A 14,567-nucleotide genomic window follows, 5' to 3' on the forward strand; every position below is an offset into this window, starting at 1 on the left:
AACTAGACCCATGAGCCACAACTGAGCCTGCACGTCTGGAGCCTGTGCTCCGCAATGGGAGAGGCTGTGACAGTGAGAGGGCTGTGCACCGCAATGAAGAGTGGCCCTCACTTGCCACACACAACTGGAGAAAGCCCTCGCACAGAGGCGAAGACCCAACACAGCCAAAAATAAATAAATAAAATTAAAAAAAAAAAAAAAGTAAATGGAGAAATCCGAAAATGGGCAGAAGACCTAAATAGACATTTTTCCAAAGAAGACATACAGATGGTCAGGAAGCACATGGAAAGCTGCTCAACATCACTGATTATTAGAGAAATGCAAATCAAAACTACAATGAGGTATCAGCACACCAGTTAGAATGGGCCTCACCAGAAAAATCTACAAACAAAAAATGCTGGAGAGAGTGTGGAGAAAAGGGAACCCTCTTACACTGTTGGTGGGAATGTAAATTGATACAGCCACTATGGAGAGCAGTATGGAGGTTCCTTAAAAAACTAAAAATAGAATTACCATATGATCCAGCAATCCCACTACTGGGCGTATACCCAGAGAAAACCATAGTTCAAAAAGACACATTCACCCCAATGTTCATTGCAGCACTATTTACAATAGCCAGGTCATGGAAGCAACCTAAATGCCCATCGACGGATGAATGGATAAAGAAGTTGTGGTACATATGTACAGTGGAATATTACTCAGCCATAAAAAGGAACGAAATTGGGTCATTTGTTGAGACGTGGATGGATCTAGAGACTGTGATACAGAGTGAAGTAAGTCAGAAAGAGAAAAATATCATATATTAACGCATGTATGTGGAACCTAGAAAAATGGTACAGATGAGCCGGTTTGCAGGGCAGAAGTTGAGACACAGATGTAGAGAACAAACGTATGGACACCAAGGGGGAAAGCCACGGTTGGGGGGGGGATGGTGGTGTGCTGAATTGGGCGATTGGGATTGACATGTATACACTGATGTGTATAAAATTGATGACTAATAAGAACCTGCTGTATAAAAAAATAAATAAAATTCAAAAATTAAAAAAAAGTAAATGGAGAAAAATGTACCATGTCAATACTAATTGAAAGGAAGCAAGAGTAGCCATATTAATTTCAGACAGAACAGACTTCTAAGTAAGGACAGTTACAAGGGATAAAGAAGGGTATTACATAACGGTAAAGGGGTCAGTTCTCCAAGAAGATGTAACAATTCTTAACATGTATGTGCTGAACAGTAGAGTGTCAAACTGTGTGAGGCAAAACCTGATAGAACTGCAGGAGAAATAGATGAGTCCACCATCGTAGTTGGAGTCTTCAACACCTGTCTCTCAGAAATGGACAGATCCAGCAGGCAAAAAATCAGTTTCGTATTGACCCATCGATCTCACTTCTAGGGGTCTACCCTGAAGGTACACCTCTACAAACCAAAATATATAGAGGTTAGGGTACATCCACTCAATGAGTACCAAAATATAAAACAGAATGTACTAATGTGGGATGTATTTTTAAATGTAAAAAGCAGGGTGCGCAGCAGTTACATAACTTTTTGTATAAGAAAAGAGGGAAAATAAATATATATTTAAACATAAAAAATATTTGTGTATGTTCGATTAATAGACCGTTGGAACAGAATAGAGAAAGCAGAAACAGACTCATGCATGTGAGGAAACTTGATTTTACTAAATATGGCCTTGCAGGTCACTGGGGAAAGAATACTATTGAAATTTTGCTAGGTCAAATCTATGAAAAAAAAATAAAATTGGGTCTCTAACTCACCATACACAAAAGTCAATTTCAGGAGCATTGGAAACTTTAAAGAGTAAATATGATGACCAGTATGTCTAGAAGAAAATATGGGAGAATATTTTTTGTGGCTTCTAGTTAAGGGAGTAGTCAGAAAATAAGACAAACCATAAAGGAAAAGTTATACATTTGACACATTAAAAGTAAAGTTTATACCCCCATTCCAAAGAAAACCCATAAAGAAATGAAAAGGTAGGCCATAGACTGAAAAAAGTAATTTGTAAGGTATATAATTGACAATTAGTATCCAGAATATGTAAAGAAGTATAGCAAATCAGTAAGGAAAAGATACCCAGTATAAAAATAACAAGTAGGTACTAACTTGCAATTTATGGCAGAGGAAATCCCAATACCCAATAAATAGGAAAGGTACGCAAACATGTACAGTAGTCAGGGAAATGTACATTAAAACTACAGTGAGAAACCATTTCATAGTCATCAGATCGGCATGCCGCCAGGCACAGGCAAAAAAACAAAACAAAACAAGGAAGAGGAAAACTCAGAAAAATCCACATCATTCACGCTTAATAAGTCTGTGTTATTATTTCAGTAGTTTTGAAGCACTACAAGGTTATTAATATTTGATAGTGTGGTTGCATATTTCCAGAAGTCCAAAACATCTTTTGTATATTTTGGTTATGGGTAGTATACACTCTATTTCAAAACATCTGTGATCTTGCAGCAAAATAAATCCAAACTGTAGTAAATGCTATGCTTCTGGATTTGGCAGGTCTCTGGATCAGCAGAGTGTGTTCCTGTTTTCCTCTGATACATATTTTTTTCTTTTTAGAAATGTGAACATAACCTGAGCAAGCCAGAATTTAATCCAACATCTATCAAATTCAAAATCCAGCTGGTTGCTGTGTGAGTATTTGGGATTGGTGTTTTGGGTTACTGTTTTTTTTGTTTGTTTTTTCACTGTGACATGTGCTTACTCTTGGCTTAGAAAAGGAAAGAGAAACTACCTCAGAATAATCTTGCTGTTTTGTTCCTGTTTTGGTTTTGAAATACATACCAGGAAGTTTAAGGCAAATATACAGACACAGAATCCAGGGTGTTATATCAGGGCACGTGATAGTATGGTTTGTGGCAATGTGGTATGTTGCTGGTTGGAGAGTCACTAGTCATTCATCACAAATGATAAAGTACCTCTGTTTGGGAATGATCTCTTAAAAAAATTAATAAAATATATCAGATGGAATAATATCCCTGTAACAATGTTCATGCTATTTAACTGTGTTCTGATAATGCTTTGTTGAGTGGGATAAAAGTGATTAAATTAGCATTAACTCACTGAGACTTGTCAGTAGAAGGGAATTTTGTGTATGAAAATCATCTATGAAACAAGAAAAATTAGGAAACTATTGTCTTGACTTTAGGGTGAGAGAGCCCTTCCCAAGTAAGGCAGGAAGCCCAGAAGCCACTAAGGAAAGTAGCCAGCTTTGACGTTAGCAGAAAGATATGAGTTGTAAAAACCAAAATTGACAACAAAGTCCTGAGACGGTAGAGCAAGAAAGAATATTTGCTACTCCATGATAAATAAAAGTTGAATATCTCTGGAATGGGCTTGTTGTGGGGGGATGAGGTAGGGCAAAGGATTTGAACATGTAGCTCACAGAAGAGAAATTCCAAATGGCCGGTAAATATATGGAAAGATGCTGAGACTTGATAGGAAAAATTTTAAATAATAAGTAGTATTGAGTGCTCGTGAGCGTGTGGGTAAACATACTTGCATACATTGTTGGTAGACTGAATTGCTAGAGTCTTTTTTTGGAGAGAGACCTGGAATATCAAGACAAAATGACATAGACCTTTTAACCTGGTAGTACTATCTCAGGAATCTATTCTGTAGAAACAAAGCAATATATAAAGACCAATACATAAAGATACATTTATAAAGATGTATGTTATAACATTTTAAAGGCAAAAAGCTGGAAACAATTTTAATGTCAAACTGATTAACCATTAAAGAAATAATTGATTAAATTGAGGTACACTCAGGTAGAATATTATGCAACAATTAAAAAGAAATCATTGGCAGTCAAAATGTCAGAGAAGTGCTGGTCTCATGACTTAGGAGGAAGAAACTAGGAGGGCCAGATATGGGTTCTGGCACTTACAGAATTTGTCTAAGCTGATTTCCCTCATCTCTGAAATGGGCATAACACCAATCCTGCCTCTCTCTTGTGGTTGTTGAGAAGGATCAAATGAGCTATGTGTTCACAAATGCTTTGTAACTGTAAATCGCCGTACAGTATGTTCTGTTTTCCCAACTGTTATTTAATGCCTGACTGGTTAGGACTACAAAAATGGCATGTGAAGTGTGGTACGAACTCCTTTCTTAATTAAGAATTACACTCATTACAGAAATCCTGAATGGCAGGATGTGCTTTGCATTAATTTCTTAAGATTGCTTTGAAAAAAAGTGCTTTTCTTCTGGAATCATGGCAGAGTCACCGGGGAATCTTAATACATATGTTCTGGTCACACATCAGACCAGCTAAATCCAAATCCTTGATAGTGGGGCTCTTGAATTTGTATCAAGTTACTCAGGTAGTCCTGATGACCGTCATGAAAAATACCTAGTAAGAAGTTAAAATACCTTAATGCTAAGATGCACTCCTACCCCTGCCCACTTGTAGTGTTGCTGCAGTAGATTTTGTCTTACGTTAATATATGCACGATAACATTTATGCATGCTTTGTTCCAAGCACTTTGTGCACTATTATTTAATTTATTCTTCACAATAACCTTGAGATAAAGGTACTTTCAGTGTTCTCATTTTATAACCGAGGCACAAAGAGGTAAATATCTTGCCCTGCTCTTTACAAAGAAGTATCTTGGTATATAAACACTAAGCTGGAATTTGAACCTGGGTTTTGAGGTTTTGAGTCCAGAACAAGCACATATAAGTACAAAATTCTATTCTTATTTAGAGAGGTAGCATAACATAGTGGTTAAGAGCAAGGACCCTGCAGCCAGACTGCCTAGATTTGAATGCTAGCCACTTACCAGCAAGCTACTTCTCCCAAGCCTAGTTTCTTCCTCTTTATAATGGGGATAATAGTAATATCTATTTTACGCAGTTGCAGTGAAGATTACATGAGTTAATATTTGTAACATACTTCAAATGTTACACATAGTAAGTGCTATATAAAAGTGGTAAGTATGTGGTAGTGTTTTTATACCCCTACAATGTATTATTAAATCAGTCTTGGATCTTGTAACCAGTTGCCTATAGATTTACAGAAATGAGTTAATAAAAATCTCAAAAAATATATCTAATCAGTATATAAAGTAGAGATATCTACCATGATGCACCCACATATGTAGGCTGTAAACTAGAGGTATACGTAAGATTTCAGAAAGAATCCATTACCAGTTTGGTTTCATATCTTAAGTTCTTATCGTAGTGGTATGATTCTTCAAAATTTTCTCTGACATGTTCTAATTAACGTGAAGAAATCGTTTCTTTGCTGCACTAGCTTTAAAAAAATAAAGTAACAATTTTAAGAGACTCCAGTGACCATTAATGCATTTTTTTATTCACGCATAGCAATTATATCCCAGAAGTGAGAATCATGTCAATTCCCAACCTTCGCTTCATGAAGGTTAGTACCATGCTTATTTACGGGAAGAGAAAGAATTAATTGACCAAAGATGTGTGCATATGTGTATGTGGTGGCTGTGTGTATTTGACATGGGATGCAATGAACAAGGGATAAAGAAGAAAGTTTGAAATAATAAAGGGATTGAGATTTTAAGTGTCCTTAAGCTGGGATTCTTGATAACAGCACCTTTGAAATATATGCAGAAGGAGCAGTGTGCACATTACATTGAGGTAGAATCATGGCAGGGAAAGAAAGGAGATGTTAGACCCCACAGGCATCTTCAGCTCTCCTCCAGCCAGGAGATTCTCCACCACCTCACGTGTGTGTATGTGTGAGATATCAGGAGTCAGCTAGATTTCTTCTTTACCACAGCCCCTCTCTTCTTTGAGGTCCTTATCTCCCACACACAGACACCCCAGTGAATTGCACAGTGTTCTGCAGCAGCGTCTTAGTTCTTTCATGCTGCTCATAAAGACACGTTTATAGTCCCTGTTCATTTTAATTTTTTTTTTTTTTTTTTTTGCTAATGTAAAGAGCATACCAAACAAGGGCAAATTATGGTTCAAGAAATCTTAAAAGTCTTTTACAGTCTTGATGTGCCATTTTTTTTCTATGCTAATATATCTGGCTAGCCTGTGGCTCCCATATTTTATTTATGAGGGCTTACTTCTTTTTAGTCCTTAAGTGGCGACCTGGGTAGGGCAAGAGTTGTAAACTTTAAACAATCACTTAGATAATGTGTATTTCTCAGAATTTCTGCATCTAGTAACTGGCCCTTTCTGTGGGATCTATTCGATTTCCTCGGTGAAATAGCAGCTCCAGAGAGTATGTAGACTAGCATATAAATAACAGAATAGGAGTTAGTGAGCGCTTTGAGAATGCAGTGATGTAGAGGCACAGGTGGGTGTTACTGTTCAAGAGTAATGGTGGGGGGCATGGAGGGCGGAGGGGGTGATGATTTTGTGATCTAAGCATCTAAGAAAGTGGACCTAGGTGGCAGCAGTGGAACATGTCTGAAAGATGCCTTTCCTTTTCCCCAGGAGAGCCAGGTCCTCCTGACTCTTACGAACCCAGTGGAAAACCTCACCCACGTGACTCTGTTGGAGTACGAGGAGGGGGACCCTGATAATATCAACAGCACTGCTAAGGTAGGAACGCTTTGCCTCATCCTGAGTAACCCTGACTTCTCCTGGAGTGGCCTCATTTGCCCTGGCTTAAAGGACTCCCCACTGTCTCAGTTTCACACCCAAGCAGTCATCAGGTTCTTCTGATTTCACCTCTTGAGTTTTTTTACTTTATCCGCAGGCACACTGCCACTGCCCTTTCTGAAGGTCTCATCATTTCTTACGTGGACTGTGACAGTAGCCTCCTAAGCCCCCGCTTTTTCTTCAGCCCCACTTCCATGCCAGCCCATCTTCCATCTTGCCACGAGGGTGATCTTTCTAAGATCTCACTTTGATCATGGCATGCAGCTTGTTTGCTGTCCCTCTGACGTTGGGATGAAGTCCACATTCCTTGGCATAGCTTAAGAGCTCCCTGCTGTCCTCACCAATCTCTTTTCTTCCAGGATGATCGATCTTCCCTGAAACCCCCAAATCTAGCATTCTCGAAATTGTGCATATTAATGGTTGAGATCCAAGCATATCCAATGGGTCATAAACTTTCATGCTTCTGGAGGACTGCATATGCTCTTCATTTTATCTAGAGTTCCTCTTTCCCATCCCCACTCCCCTGACATACATAGCTACACCTTTCTGCCTGATGCATACTCATTTTTCAAGACACAAAGGAAATAACATTTCCTTTTAAAAGCTGGTGTGCCTCCACTAGATGCCCTCTGCTTACACAGAGTATACATAGCACTAAATATTTTTTTTTAATAGTCAATTTATTTATTTATTTATTGGCTGTGTTGGGTCTTCGTTGCTGCACGTGGGCTTTCTCTGGTTGCGGCAAGTGGGGGCTACTCTCCATTGCGGTGCGCGGGCTTCTCATTGTGGTGGCTTCTCTTGTTGCAGAGCATGGGTTCTAGGTGCGTGGCTTCAGTAGTTGTGGCTCATGGGCTCAGTAGTTGTGGCGTGCAGGCTCAGTAGTTGTGGCGCACGGGCTTAGTTGCTCTGCAGCATGTGGGATCTTCCCGGACCAGGGATCGAACCCGTATCCCCTGCATTGGCAGGCGGATTCTTACAGGGAAGTCCCAGTACTAAATATTAAAATAGGTGATTTTGACTCTCAGTGTTAGTTGAATGAATGAAATGATGCCTTTCTACATTTTGCTACTTCATGATTCATCTAGTACTTGAAATTTTAGAGCAAGAACTTTTCTCTATAGACCATCTATTACTGACTCATAATTCAGCACGATACTCATAACAAAAGTTGGTAGAAAGGATGCCTGTATCTTTAATTAGCTGTTATTCAAGTTATACTTATTAGTAGAGAATTTATCTTTTTTTTTACTTCTTCTTTTTAAGGATTTCATTTACTAGCATCACTTCCAAAGAGAGATGACACTCATCTGTCCTTGCTCCTTTTTAAAATAACACTAATAAGCTGTGCCAGTGAGGATAGAGACAGAAATAAGTGCCTGATGAGTATACCCGGCTTATGGATTTGCCGTTTTTCTCTCTCTTTACAGCTCCCTGGCCACATTTATATCCATAATTAGGAATGTTGTTTACATTGTTATATGTTAACTTCTAACATAGCAAAGTTGAAGCCTAGTTAAAACATAAGGCTAAGTGTAAAGAATGCTTAACTGTTTTTCATGGCCATAAACATACCCAATATCTGCATTTCAGAAAATATGTTGGAACCACTGTTTCACATTATGTTTTTTCTTTTTTAAAAAAAATGAAGAACTGTTTCAGGTATACCACAAAGCATAAAGAATAATATAGCAAACACCCATATTCCCCCAGCCCCTTAAGAAATAAAACATTAAAGACACAATTGAAGCCCCCGCATCCTGCCCACTTAAATTCCCCTTAGCAGCCCCAGTGAAGTAAGCACTCACCTGACTTTACCATTCCCTTAAATTTCTTTGTTCTTATACTTTTATCAGAAATGACCAAACAATATATTTGTTAAACTTTTTATAAGTGAAATAATGTATGTTTCTTGAAACTTGCTGCTTACTTCTGCATGTCTAGGTCAGGGCAATACTTTTCTGTATTCCATTGAATGAATGTTCTACAACGCACTGATTCCTTCTGAGGCAGCCCTCTTTGTGTTGCTCTCCAGGTGGTGGTGCCTCCCAAAGAGCTTGTTTTAGCCGGCAAGGATGCAGCAGCAGAGTATGATGAGTTGGCAGAACCCCAGGACTTTCAGGATGATCCTGAGTGAGTGATCCTTTTGTCACACAGACACACAGACACACACACACACACACACACGCCACAATTGGCTGGTAGAGGCCCACTCATAGATCTCAATTTTATCTGAATTTTTAAAGTAATTTTTTCTTCCTATGTATAAAAATAATTACTATAGAAATTTGGTGAATATATATTTATATTTATGTATAAAACCATGAAGAAGAAAATAAAATCTCACCACCAGAGATAAGCACCATTAACATTTCCATCATTGGGATCATTCTATAAGCACAGTTTTCTTAACCTATGTTTCCTGTGTTAAAAAATTTTCAAGTGTATGGTTGTTAATGGTTGTGGACAGGATATAGTATTCTATCCCCAAAGATTTACCATTGGATTTGTCCACCTGCCCCCCAACCTTTCCCTCTTAGAGCAACAGATTTTACTCTCTCATACCTAATAACCGAGAAGTAAAAAACCAAACCTTTCCCAGAAGAGGAATACATCAGTCAGGTTCCAGTCTAAAAACAGAAGTCACATCAGTTATTTGAACAGAGAGAATTTAATATAAAGACTTGTTAACTGGGTAACTTCAAAGGTTAAGAAGAAATCTGAAATATCCCAGAGATGGTAATTTTATGAAGCAGTTACCACTCCGAGGGCTGAGGGAACAAAGGGAAATGTTTTAAATGATTCAGATTTAGAAGCTTGAAGGAGGAGCCCCATGGAGCTGAAACTCAGACCCCTGGGAAATGGGAGCGGGGACACTGCCTGACTGGTGCTGGCATCACAGGGTGCCAGAGGAGGGGCGGCATGCTGAAGCTGGTTATGCAGTTGGAAAACCTGGGTCCTGCCACTTCCTGCGTGAAGAGGCACTGCTGGAGTGCTGCCCACAGGAGCTGCACGCAGACAGGAAGCTCACCGGGAGGCCTCCGGTCTCCCTTAGAGCCCCCAAAGGGAGCCTGGTATGGAGCCAGCCTGCCAAGCAGCAGTGTGGTTAGCAGAATCCTGTGTCACAAAGCCGGCTGCAGAAAGTGGGCTTGGAGCTGAAAAGCAATAACATGTAATACACTGGTGTAGGGAATATTTAAGGTTTTTTAACAGAATGATCAAAAAGCTCCCTCCGCAAGATCCCGGAAAGAAGAAATAACGTGGGACAAATTAGAAAAACAAAGTGAGGGCAAAGAGGAGGTTAGTACGGTGATTACCAAACTTGGGTGAACTTCAGAAAGCACCAGCGTGGGTGTTTTGTTTTATTTTTTTTATTTTTAATTCTGTATAGAGTACCGGACCCCACAGCTTCTCTTTAACAGGTCAAGGTAGGCACCAGGAATCTGAATTTTTTTAAAAAAAGCTTCCCAGGCATCAGTGGTTGCCTGGGAAATTAAGGCTAGAAAGACTTTTTCTTTTTTGCTATTTTTGAACTGAATTTTTAAAGTGAATCTGATGTAAATCAGAGGTTTGATTAGTTACTACAAAATGGTTGTGTTAGTATAATACAAAATGCATTCTCTATAATCCTTGCTTTATATAAATTATATTAATTTAAGTACAGAAATTTGTTAAGCCAAGGTGAACTTCTGGAAAGATCATCTGAGATAAATTCCAGTCAGATTACATGACAGATTAATGAAAGATTGAACTAATTATATTCCACATTATTGTATTTTATAGGACTTCCAGATATCTGGAAATTAATAGTACTAATACTGGATAATATGTAAATATTTGATTTCAGTAACTTTTCTTAAAGTAATTGAGTATCATCTGGATAGTAGATCAAGTTCTGTTTATTTCATTGCCTTTTGACTTTTTGAAGCTAAGTTATTTAAACACAAACTTCAAGTGCATATCAGAAAACTGAAATGGAAACTTCAACTAAAGAGATTCTTTCCTATTCTAAAAATTCCTAATTTACAGACTCTATTTACAAAACACACTGATTTATGGTATCCCAGAAATTCCTTTAAAGCTCCAAGTTAGCATCTGTCTATATCCTACAGAAATAATACCATATGTATATAAAGGTTAATGTGAAGGGATGTTTATAACAGAGGAAATCGGTGTATACTAATTATGGTCACTATGCACCCATTAAGTAGAATGGAGACCTATATATACCAGTATGGACAGGTGTTTGTGATAAGCAGTGAAAAACATGTTACAGAATAGTGTGTGTCCCTTTTGTGTTGGTTAAAAAAGCAGAAAAGTGTAAGTGCACAGAAAAATATTTGGTAGGTTAAGAGCCAAACCGTTTACAGTTGTTCTCTGTGTACTGAAGAGGAAAATAAGAGGAAAGACTTACTTTTCCCCATTTAAAATTTTTATGACTATATTTTACTGTTGTAATATTAAAAAAATAAGGAGGTCAGCATTTTGCTGAAGAAACTCTTCATTGTTGACAAACGGGATGGTGGTCATATCTTGTCAACAGAGATTTCCGGTGGGGCATAAAATGACTGTGAGTCTAACAGGCTTGGCTGACTTGTGACCTGCCTAATACTATGCTTATTTCCTTCCATAGCATTATAGCCTTCAGGAAGGCCAACAAAGTGGGTATTTTCATCAAAGTGACACCACAGCGTGAGGAGGGCGAAGTGACCGTGTGCTTTAAGATGAAGCACGATTTTAAAAACCTGGCCACCCCCATCCGCCCCATCGAAGAAGCTGACCAGGGTACAGAGGTCATCTGGCTCACCCAGCATGTGGAACTCAGCTTGGGCCCGCTTCTTCCTTAAAGTGTTCCACTGGCGGGCAGATCCCACAGGACAGTATCATCACGAACCCGCGTTAAAATGTGGAAGCCGCTGCTTCGTTAGGCCTTGTTTATAATGATGTACCCGTGCACTACTGAATCCTCTTCCTAGGAGGTTGGGGGCATAGGCAAGGCATTAGGAACACAGGGTGACTGCTGTTCCTCTGGCCCTCTCTTCTGTTAGCACCCGTAAGTCTGTGTCTCCCTCACTGAACCCTGCACGTTGACTAACAACAGCATAGTTCCATCCCAAGAAAGGAGGTGGCTGTTCCTTGGAGTGGCATTCGATTGACCACTTGAGAAACTGACCATACTATCTCCCGATCTGATCTCATAAAGGATCACAGTCTCACAGATGAAACTTAAAATAACCGAAAGGTAGGCCCGCTATTGATGACCCAGCATTGGTCTCAGTATACCAGCTGCTTTTTGCATTCCACTAGAGATAATCTAGAACTCTAAACATATCCCTTCACTTGCCGTCTTGGCTCCCATCCATTTGACAGGATAATAGAATCGTCATGTGGTCTTTAGTTTTGTGATGATTGGAAAAACCTGTGAAATAGTTAAGGCACCTTAATTTGCCTTCTTTAAAGTGAATATAGGATACTTATTTATTAATTGCTCTTAAAAAATTTTTTCCCAGTAGAATACAGAACTTTTTCTTCTAGGAAGATTTTGAGAAGCAAGCAATTACATGTCATGTCAAGGGGGTGGCAAATTCTGTTCGTTTTAACTGTTGCCACAATATCCAGGGACTGATGCTGCTGCAGCGAGCCAGGCTTTATGTCTTACTCCCTACGCTTCTCTTTGGCTCGGCCTCTTTAACTCAGTAAGTTGTTCTGAGTACTGGGGACCTGGAAAGAGCCCAAAGAAAACTTGGTGGACAAGTTCACTTCTGGAATGCAGAAAACATTTTAAATGTTAGATGTTTATCATGATCTGAACTAATGTTCTTTCCATTGATTTGAAGGGGAAGTTAACATTTTGTAATCTCTTGAATCCAAAACTGGATATTCAGAAAAAGAACCTTCTCCCTTCCTGCATTTAAGACTTTTATCATACGGTTTGTCAAATAAGAGCATTTTGACCATAAATCATAAAGAATACTTGCCTAACAGCACACATGCTGTTTTCACTTGGTACCCTGGAGTTGGGTTGCTAACCTTAATTTCTGTGATGTTTTCTCAACTGAGACTTGACAAAGTAGACCACCACCTGCACCACATTTTCTGTAAATGTATTGTTAGCAAGCAGCCAACAGACTTTTGGGGAAAGAGAAATTTCCTGTTTATTCTGGTTTTGTTTTTAAGTTCAAGCCTTTAGTTTAAAAAAAAAAAAATTAAAGGTATATATAGTAATCTAGAGTACAGACAGGACATAGTTACTTTTCAGCTCCCCTTGGAAGATAAAAATATTTAGGAAGCCTCTGAAAGACACTAAATACTACTCTTTAAGATCAAGCCAATATTATGAAACAGTATTCCACAGAGTAATATATATGCTGCGGTATAAGAAAAAAACACTCATGTCTCCAATATTTTGACAGTAATAAGGCTTAGCCTGTTAGGAGTTGGGGCAGGGTGTTGTATAATGACACCTCTGCAGACTATAGAAATTGCTTAACTTTTTGTGACCCCACAAAGTGTCAAATTAATTTTTATTTCACTCCCCACTACAGCCTCCTGTGACGTGAGTGCTCCGTATTTGCCAGTGGAGGAGATGAGCCTCAAGGTAGAGGATAGCTTCCTATGTTTACACATTTGCATAGACTACACACAGTTACGTGTTTATGGCATATAGCTGGTGTTTGTTCCCAGAAATAATAATGTTGAAGTAATGGGTCTCATCACCCCCATGTGACACAGAAACACAAAAACACTTTTGATCATAGAATTTTTTCCTCAGAAGCCAAATTAACTTGCAGAATAACAGAGCCATTGATTTAATGGTTCCTCAAGATAGTTTTCAGTGCAAGCTGGTACTTCCGTGTGTTAGTAGAAATGGTTTAGTATCCGTGTGTTAGTAGAAATGGTTCAATACCTGCAGCTGGTGAATTTGGAATTTTATTTGTTCCTTTTTTATGTTCGATTAGGTGCAAGATTTTTAAAGTATAGTCAGTGTGCACCACTGCAGGCAAATTAGATGTCATTAGCACTAGAAACTACAATTTTGGAAACTTAAAGCTAAGTTAATTTGAATTTGTGATTTGATTAGCCCACCAGAGTTTTCTTTTGTTCAAACTGTTTAATGAGCTAAATGTCATGCATATTTGTAAAGAAACAGCCTTTTTGGTCCCTTTTGGGAATGAGAGGCACTCCTTGGTCTTTATGAATGACAGGTTACTGTTTTGCCTGATTGCTTAACTTCGTGTGGTGAAATAAAGCAGAAAAAGCTTGAAAAGTGTCTTTTGTTTGGTTTCATGAAGACTGATTGGAGTAGCATGCCAGGGGTGGAGTTAGGGTTAGCATGAGGGTCAGTGGGGCATGCTCCCTTCTTCCATTTGTCTAAATGAACTAAGGTAAAACCTCAAGGTAGTTCACTATAACATTATATAGATAGATGTTGCTTGAGCTCCTTCTGAATGTATTATCAGAACCAATATGTAAATGTTATGTTGTTAGGACTCCACCAGCTTTTATCCTGGGTCATTGCTCCCAAAGATATCCTTTTAAGTATACAAAGTGGCCCAGCCCTCTCAGGTAGCCACTCGTCCACTTTCATCTGTACTCAACTTTTCCCTCCTCTTACTGTAGATGAATTGTTCACGTTCCTCCTGTCTAAAGCCAGCCCCACCACTTACTGCACTCAGTCTCACCCTCTTACCTATTCAAAGACCTCGCTTCACCAATTTCTCCCCCTCCCTCTCCTGCATCATTTCCATTGGCATGCTATGATTTATCTAAAAGAAATTGACCTTATGCCCCTCTTCAGCCACCACCCCATTTTTCTATTCCCTTTACAGCAAAACTCCTAACTTTATTTTTTATGTGGAACATTTCTTTAAGTCTTTATTGAATTTGTTACAATATTGCTTCCGTTCTATGCTTTGGTTCCTTGGCCACAAGGCATGTGGGATCT

At 38.8% G+C, this 14,567-nt stretch overlaps 1 protein-coding gene across 2 annotated transcripts in view; it reads left to right on the plus strand.

The window, feature by feature from the left end:
* The window catches only part of DCTN4 (dynactin subunit 4), a 30,838-nt gene extending 16,946 nt beyond the window's left edge, over positions 1-13,892 (plus strand). For both annotated transcript variants that reach the window (XM_082455050.1, XM_082455051.1), the window contains 5 exons: positions 2,594-2,667; positions 5,360-5,414; positions 6,455-6,562; positions 8,658-8,755; positions 11,256-13,892. In XM_082455050.1, coding sequence (XP_082311176.1) covers positions 2,594-2,667; positions 5,360-5,414; positions 6,455-6,562; positions 8,658-8,755; positions 11,256-11,469 — 549 coding nt within the window. In that variant the 3' untranslated portion in view covers positions 11,470-13,892. The remainder of the gene's footprint in view (positions 1-2,593; positions 2,668-5,359; positions 5,415-6,454; positions 6,563-8,657; positions 8,756-11,255) is intronic.
* Positions 13,893-14,567: the final 675 nt, after the last annotated feature.

Source organism: Balaenoptera physalus, assembly GCF_965194825.1.
Source record: "Balaenoptera physalus genome assembly, chromosome: 3".
NCBI lineage: Eukaryota > Metazoa > Chordata > Mammalia > Artiodactyla > Balaenopteridae > Balaenoptera > Balaenoptera physalus.